The sequence below is a fragment of the Diadema antillarum genome, unplaced genomic scaffold, assembly GCF_040938485.1.
Source record: "Diadema antillarum isolate AM-2024a unplaced genomic scaffold, OU_Dant_1.0 scf00000103, whole genome shotgun sequence".
In the NCBI taxonomy this organism is placed as follows: domain Eukaryota; kingdom Metazoa; phylum Echinodermata; class Echinoidea; order Diadematoida; family Diadematidae; genus Diadema; species Diadema antillarum.
The window spans coordinates 1,317,271-1,325,711 of record NW_027270992.1 but is presented as its reverse complement, the minus strand read 5'-3'; the positions used below and the strand labels follow the sequence as shown (position 1 = coordinate 1,325,711).

The window sequence follows — 8,441 nt, the reverse complement described above, 5'->3', positions numbered from 1 at the left end:
GTATCGGTATGTAACTCCGATTAGAGAGTGGTTGTTTAGGCGTTTTGAATTAAATTTTGATAATGTTCCAATATTCACTCGACTCCATGATCATTGACAATGATTAAATTGATCGCACAAGCAGATTTAGGCGTATGATTAATCTACAAATGTACATAATGCACCCGGTTGTAGCTGAAGAAGTTGACCGAAAGATCGGTCTGTATCTGGTCGTCGGGGATATGTTCCGCGGAGACTGCGTCTGGCTCCACGGATCCCCTCCTATGTCTACGGAGGAGAGTGATAACGTCAAAATAAAAGACCCGGCACTCCTCCGGACAAACGGATCTAGTTTCTGTCTACTGAAGAAGGTGCACTAGTTGTGAGTGTATCACACAACTGCTGTGCTAGGAGGCTAACTGTATTGGTCTAATACAAATAGTCACACTTATCTTATGCTGTTATGATAGACAGAAAGATCCGTCTGTCCGGAGGAGTCTTTTATATTTCTGACGTTATCGCTCTCTAGTGGATCCGTGAAGCCAGACGCAGTCTCCGCGGAACATTCCCCGACGACCAGATACAGACCGATCTTTCGGTCAAGTGCTGTTAGTGTTATTGTTACTTTGTTGTCTTGGTATTCTTAATGTAGGAGTCTAGGACACCTTCTGGAGTATACTGGTAACCTGAGACGTTCCTTCACACAGTTATACTGTTCCTGAATGCTGTGGCCATTAAGTGTGGGTGCGGGCGGGCTTGCTGCATCAGTTACTTCTGAAGTTCTGGAGGAGACCTTCGCAAGTGCAAGCTTTCTTGTTCATCTTTCGTGGGAATTAAATTTCATGGTCGAGGAGAACCCATCACTGACACCGACACAATGTCCAGGCTTTGGTCGGGTGGCCTTCTGCAGCTAACTTTGAGAACACTATCTCCCGTCGCGAGATGTCCAAGATGTATGCATACGCTAGCAGTAAGCACCACTGGCACTGCTCGGTTTTCATCTACAGCGTCAAATTTGTCATCAGTGATTGAAAGCTCTGAATTGTTGGACTACAGTGACGAGGAAACGAAAGCTGTTGCTGGAAGAGACTTTAGGATCATACCAGATTTCATCACAGAGGAGGAAGAATCAGCGTTGCTGAAAGAGGTTGAGAGATTCCTCAAGAAAATACGCTACGAGTATGATCACTGGGACAATGTGAGTGCAATGGACAGCATGCAGCAACCTAAAAGTGTTAAAAGATATATTTTCCAAATCAATGATAATTAATCAATCTTCATAACAAGCCAGAAGAACTTTTTTTTTTCTTTCATGAAAATGCAACATTAGTGAACAAATTGAATTTTCAATTACCTTATATTAGGGGGAGAGGTGATAGATATTGTCAATTTTTATTATGCGCCGTTATCTAGTGGGCTAGTCATAGGACTGCATTCAGCCCCATATTCATGCATCCAAAGCTGCACTATAATTTTCCATAGCTGGAAAATGAATCGCATTCAACTTGAAACCTTTGGCTTTGCAAAAATGATTGCAGTTGAAATGGAATTTCAAAGCATATTTTTCTCTTCAAAAATTGAATTAAAAGTTAATGATTTCATGTTTGCCACTGTGATGAAAACAGCCTTTCTGCCCAACAAAAATTGTGTTGGAGATCAAGTCTACCATTGTAATTCAGAAACAAATGCAAGCTTTCTATGCATTGAGGCTGCTTGTTCAGTATGTCAATGAATTTTAAGGATTTGGGAATATCATGATGTGGTGTTGAGACCTATCTTGTATATGTCTTTGAAATTTATGCCTAAGCACTGCTGAAAAAAAAAAAATCTTTACATAAGGAAAAAAACTACTGTATACGCCGAATATTTCGTGAGATTTTTATTTTCGCGAATTTCGTGGGTCGGGTGCTATTCGCGAAATTAAAAACACGCGAGAATATTGACTCTTATCCTGATGTGGATGTGACGTACATGTACATTTCTCCGTTCAGTGCAGGACTCCACGATCGCGAATTTAACCACTCACAAAATCGTCGGGAATTGCCGATTTGCGAAAATTTAGACTCGCAAAATATATGGCGTATACAGTACATGTACATGTATATGAAAGAAAGCAATTTGAAGTGCTAAGGGAATCCACCAAGACTGCTGTTTCATCATGTATTATACATGTACATAGGTGTACTTAAGGTCAAATGTAACTGCAATGGCGACCCCAACATACAGTAACAGCGCCCCGTAACGGGGTTAGGTCAAATGCAGATGAAGCCAGTGGTTGGAGAAGTTAAATGAACTTTCACTTGGCAGAAGAACAGAGTATGTATAGTGTTGATTTGTTGAGGTTTGTTGACGTATTCTAGCTTGATAACACTTTGGAGGAGGAATCTGACTTGACTTGTCATCATCTTTTCATTTTAAAGGCGATTCATGGATTCAGAGAGACGGAGAAGTCCCAATGGTCCGAACTCAACAGTCCCGTCATTCAGAGGATCCGGGACACTGCGTTCTCATCAGAATCCTCACAGCTTAGTCTGGTGCACGTCTTAGACCTTGCGAAGAACGGCTACATCAAAGCTCATGTAGACAGTGTAAAGGTGAGGTAGTACATTGTACATGTATACATCCCTACAATATCTCCTGTCTGCAATCATCTGTACAAGCTTGTGTGTATTTCCCTCTTCTTCTTTTATCTTTTTCAAGGTATACAGACTTGTAGACTTGGCAGACAATATCATGCAGTAATTCTAAATTCTTCAATGCGGTGGTAAACTGTCTCTATATACTATAGGCTTGGTATTTTGCACGATTTTTATTTTCACAAGACAGGTGCTATTCACAAAATAAAAGATGCGCAAGAATATTAATTCTAATCCTGACATGAATGTGACATGCATGAATACGTTTCACTACTCAGTACTGTACTCTGTACACTCATAAAATTGTCGGAAGGTCTGGATTTGTGAAAACTTTAGACTCGCTAAATATATGGCCCATACAGTAATATTCTGTCAGCATCGTTCCACTTGCAATGGAGCTCTGCTTACCACTGAATATCATTGTACAGTAAAACAAAGTGTCCTGAGCTGAGCGAGATGATTACATTTGGTTTGACTCAAATGGTCAGTGATATGATTTCTGATGCTTCTTCCCCTCTGTCGTCCAGTTTTGTGGATCAACCATTGCTGGCCTGTGCCTGCTCTCTCCGGCGGTTATGAGGCTGGTCAACTGTGCGGACAATGCTCGATGGGTCAACGCACTCCTCCTTCCGCGGTCTCTCTATGTTATGAGGTAAAGGTGACTTCACAATCAAATGGACTTGTATTTAGCACTGAGAGCAGTATGATTTCTTCTCCTTGACTGCTAAAGGCTTTTAGGGGCATCATACGTACTGTACTGGTGCGGGCAAGTGTATAGTTTTAGTCCATATGGGCACTGTGATTTGCATAATATTGTCTATTTTTATTTCAAAAAGATTAGAATACAATGCACCAGTCATATTGTTTGACTTTTCAATATTTAAATCCTAATGACAAGCAAAATGCTGGTACTGCTGGAGTCCTGATGGGGATGAAAGCTGTACACAAACTTGTTCGTGACACTGGTCCATTTGCATTTCATTTTTCAACTTAGTCATGAAACACCTGGTACAGGTGTCCCATGCTGAAATTCTTGATGGAGATTTCTTCATATTTAGAATTTCCTTTTGCATATAATGTTTGCATTTTTTGTTGTTGTTGTGATTTTACTATTTCAAATATCAGTTGCAGTGGTGGTTGACTTCTCTGAATGCTTATTCAATCCATTAATCAAATGATGAATTGAAACCAATGTGTCGTGAAAACATGTTAAGATAGATTTCCTGTTTCAGTCAATAGTAAATGTGACATAATACTAATGATTTACTTCCAAGAAACAAGTTCATATTAATAAGCCAATTTACAGTTCCAATCTGAGCATGTGCAGATAAATGTCATTGCAGGCTTTCTCTTGAAATGGATTTGCAACTGAGGTATTCAAAACCTAGATAGGGCTTCATGACAACTGTGTTATAAATGAACCTAGTGCAGATTGGTATTTACAGGTGAATGTGCATTCTTTTCAGCAACATTGAACAAAAGCCATTCATGCAGCACTGGCATGTAAATTACCACTTCCTGCATGGCTGTTTTCAAGTGCTTGTCTTGAAGACTATTCTATGTTTTGCATAGTCTGTGGTTGGAGAGGTCATTGCAGACTTGTGCTAACTATGAACTGGCTTTACTGCATGTCACTCTTTTTCTCTTCAGAGACACCATACGGTATGACTACACCCATGAGGTTCTGAAGGAAGAGGATTCTATCTTCAGAGGCAAGCCTGTGCCCAGAGACAGGAGAATATCCATTATGTGTAGGAATGAAGTTTCCACTCCACAGTGAAGACCGCTGGATGATGCAATAGTTAATAGACTCCTATAAGTTGTATCATATAAATTGTATGTGCAAAGCAGTTGATGCCCCATCAATGCAGTAAGGTCATATTTTCATGCATAGAGACTACATCACGCTATCGTATGGTATTATGTGTTCTAAGAACTGATTATTATTATTATTACATTACTTTTATTATATTTTCTTAGTTTAGGGCAGCGAGGTGGCTTAGTCAGTAGCGTATCTGACTTCTGGTCGAATTACTCAGGTTCAGGGACGGGTTCGATTTTTTAAGTTAGCCTTACTAAGCAATATTATTATGTTGTGTGTTATGCTGTCTTCTCTAGTAGAGGCAAAACACTCTGTCTCTTGGATAGGACATAAAACGAAGGTGCAGTCTGTGAGAGAGTCACAACCCATGTACGGAAAAGATCCCGCTTCATTCATTCATTGCATAGAGCAGGATGCATAACCCTGTGAAATGGTCCACCTCAAGAAGGCCTACCCACAACCGCACCCAGTGGAAGACCGGCTGGTGCAGCTGAATATGGGCTCTCCAGCCATCTTGTACAGATGGAAAATGAAAACAAACAATTTTTTACAAGAAGAATAAAAAAAAAACCAGTATGTACAAGGTCTTTCTCTGATTGTCTTCCAACCTGAAATTTTGTGCTGATTGCATGTCACAGTAACACCAAATGTAGGCAAGACAATGATTACTATTTATATAGTGCTCTTACAAACTACGTATTTAGATGTTTCACTGTGCTTTACATCACATCATTGTCTGTGGTGCAATTACTGTGTCGTATATACTGTGTTATCTTTTGGTATTTTTGTGTACTTGTATTTTGTGTTCCTCAGAAGAGAGTGAAAGGAACATTCTAATTGCACTGCAAATCAAGTCCAGCAGATTAACTTGTACTGGAGGCATTGATTTATGTACTGAAGGCATCTGAGGTGAAGGCATATTTTGGTCATTCATTCAAGCAAAAGCTAGAAACAGGCTGAGCAAATGGAAACAAGTTTGTTGTAATCGTATGATTTACTGGTCATGTGTTATTTTCTGTGATGGGAATACATTTTTACACGTCACCATGTAAGACATACTAATGTTTTAACTGCCTCGTATCATTCAAGGTTTCATTAGCAAAGCGTGATGAAAGCTCTCAAAAAATATGTATCAACTCACTGTATCATAGAATAATGATCTTAAATGAAAGAAAGATATTATTCAGAGGGATGAAGGTTCAGGTGCGAGTTTCTTTATTTTGTCTCCCTCTACAAATTAAATTTGTTAAGATCCCAACTGCTGATCTGTAAATCAACAAACATGTCGGAAAAAGAACCAGTGGGACTCAAACCTGTCATCTACTGCTTTCCGGGCAGCGACACTACCACCAGGCTGTCCCTGGTTGCCGGCAGTGACATGATGAATTTACAGATCAGCAGTTGCGATCTTAACAAATTTAATTTTTAGAGGGAGACAAAGTGAAGAAACTCGCACCTGAATAATGATCTTGTTTAGACGCGCAACAGCCCTTGATTTGGGATCATATAACACACTGTTAAGAAAGCAAACTGAAAAGTTAAAGACGACTAGTAAATTGTAGACCAATAGATAAAACAAAGCTTTATAAAAACTCCCAGGAATATTCTTTTCTTCCCCCTTTCCTTGTACATGTGCAATGTATTTTATTGAAGCTCATATAATGCTTGCAGATGTTGTCTACAAAATCCCGGCATCAGAGTTTAAGGCTGTTGAGGTAATTGTAAATTGTTGAAATAGAGGCTGGTGCCCAACTCTTATCAGTGTGTTGTTATGAGCTGCAATGAATCTGGTGATTTTAAAGGGATGGTCAGTTGGAAGAATTTTTTTAAATCAAAATTTGCCGTATTTTCCAGCATGTCTTGATCCATTAGATTACTGTATACACCATGATATAATAGTGAGTCTTATTTTTCGCAAATTGTAGGGACTTTCCAGTAATTTTATGAGTGGCTTCATTTGCGATGGGGGAAGTACAGAAATGAACGGAGAACTGTATGCGTGCATGTTGCATTCATGACGGGTCAGATTTAATATTTTCGCTTGTTTCTAGATTTGCAAATAGCATGGGACTTGCAAAATTACAATAAAAACCTTTCAAAATATATGGTTTATAAAGTACTAGCTTGAAGCTGCTTCTATACATACAGTAGAACACAGCGATGTAAGGAGCTCATTTATTCCGTTTACTCAAATTGCTTATCTCAGTTCTATGTTAGCCTGTTGTTCCTTTCTCTTACTCTCTTTCTATTTCTTGTTTATTTAGTCTTCATAATTGGAAAATTGACCTAAAGATGTCATCGATTGCAGGGAATTGCATTTTGCATCAAGTAGTCGTTTTTGTTGTTTCTCTAAGGAAGAAAACAGATATACTTGGAATATAAGAGATATTATTTTGTCATATTTTGTTGCAACCATGAAAAGTGTTTGATCACACATACCATTTGGATCCTTTGAATCTCTTAATAGAAAATTTCCATTCTACATGTATAGGACAAAATAAATTAAACCCAGAAATTCAAAGCAGGAGGCCATCTGCTTACAGTTCATCTTGAGAATTGAAGGCGATACATAGGGGAAGTGGCAAAGAATGGGAAAAGTATGCATGCAGTTGCCTGCTGATAGTACACATGTAATGTCTTGCGCAAATTAGATGGTAATTTGTGGGACAGTGTCACTTACGGATGTAAGTCGAAAGAGCAATTTTGAACAACTGACCTATTTTAGTACATTGTACAATCTTTCATACTACATGTATGTATTATTATACATTGTCACTGATGTGATAAGTGACTTTTCATTAAAAATTATTCAGTGGGAGAAAATCGTCAACTGAAGTTATTTTGATGTGAGACTACACAGTTTCTGTGGCAGTGATTTAATGTTGACTGTTGCCATTAAGACCCTAGTTTTACAAAGCATCCATTCTACAGAACACTCATACATGTATACATACTTCCAGGATTGTTACAAATGTACAATTACACAAATTTGTAATGCTTGGTAAATTGACACCCCCTTTCTGTGCATTTGTCTACATGTATAGGTTGAATATACAGTACATACATTTTACTGTATACGCTATATATTTCGCGGGGGTTTTATTTTCGCGAATTTCGCGAGTCGGGAGCTATTCGCGAAATTAACAACACGCGAAAATATTACCTTCCAAAATGAATCCCTTGCTTTGATATACGAACATTTCAGTACTATACCATGTCACGGCTTACCGAACAGACCATACTGGCTAAGCTTGTTTACGCTCGTCCACGTCTACTTACGAATACTGTAGAGAGCCAATCCATTATTGCAAGGGGACCACTCGTCAGAAATCTAGCGCGATGGACTTAACCACTTCAAAAATGTTGAATTCTAACTTACTACTTTGCAGAGTTTGGTACCGGTAAGTTTTTTTTCATGCAGTGTATAACTAGTATCATTCTTATTTGCTAGTAAGTTGAAAATTCACACTTTCTTTGCCACTTCATATTTTCTCTGATCCCCCAATCGCGAATTTAACCACTCGCGAAAATGTGTGACAGCGGCAATTCGCGAAAATTTATGTACGCGAAAATTATAGCGTATACAGTATTTCTTTCACATTCTAAACAGATATTCATCCGGGAAACACACTTTCACTTTCACTCGACCATGACTGCCAGAATTTCATAAAACAATGATGCTACAATCGACATATCATACCTGAGGAAAAGTTCTTGTGAAGACAAATGTTTGTGTCATTTATTGGACTTTGTACCCGTATACATAGACCTACAGCATCATACACTGCTATAGTACAAGCACCTGTACACAGCATATTATTAATCTGTTGACGACGGGCTGATTTTGCTACAACATGCATTTCTCACAGACACTTGGCTGGAGTATACTTGGGATTCGTCCTCAACAGGTTACAGTGGTGGAGGACACAATATCCTGATGTTCGTAGTTACTTTCCAGGGCTGCCAACATTTAAACATAAAAATTGAGGATATCTCCAAAGCTT

General features: G+C 38.8%; 1 protein-coding gene across 1 annotated transcript; it reads left to right on the top strand.

The window, feature by feature from the left end:
• The first annotated feature begins 841 nt into the window (after positions 1 to 841).
• Positions 842 to 4,395, top strand: LOC139718999 (alpha-ketoglutarate-dependent dioxygenase alkB homolog 7, mitochondrial-like). The gene is made up of 4 exons (XM_071630439.1): positions 842 to 1,177; positions 2,400 to 2,573; positions 3,143 to 3,267; positions 4,266 to 4,395. The coding sequence occupies exons 1-4, from the start codon at positions 857 to 859 to the stop codon at positions 4,393 to 4,395; spliced, it is 750 nt and encodes a 249-aa protein (XP_071486540.1). The 5' UTR covers positions 842 to 856.
• Positions 4,396 to 8,441: the final 4,046 nt, after the last annotated feature.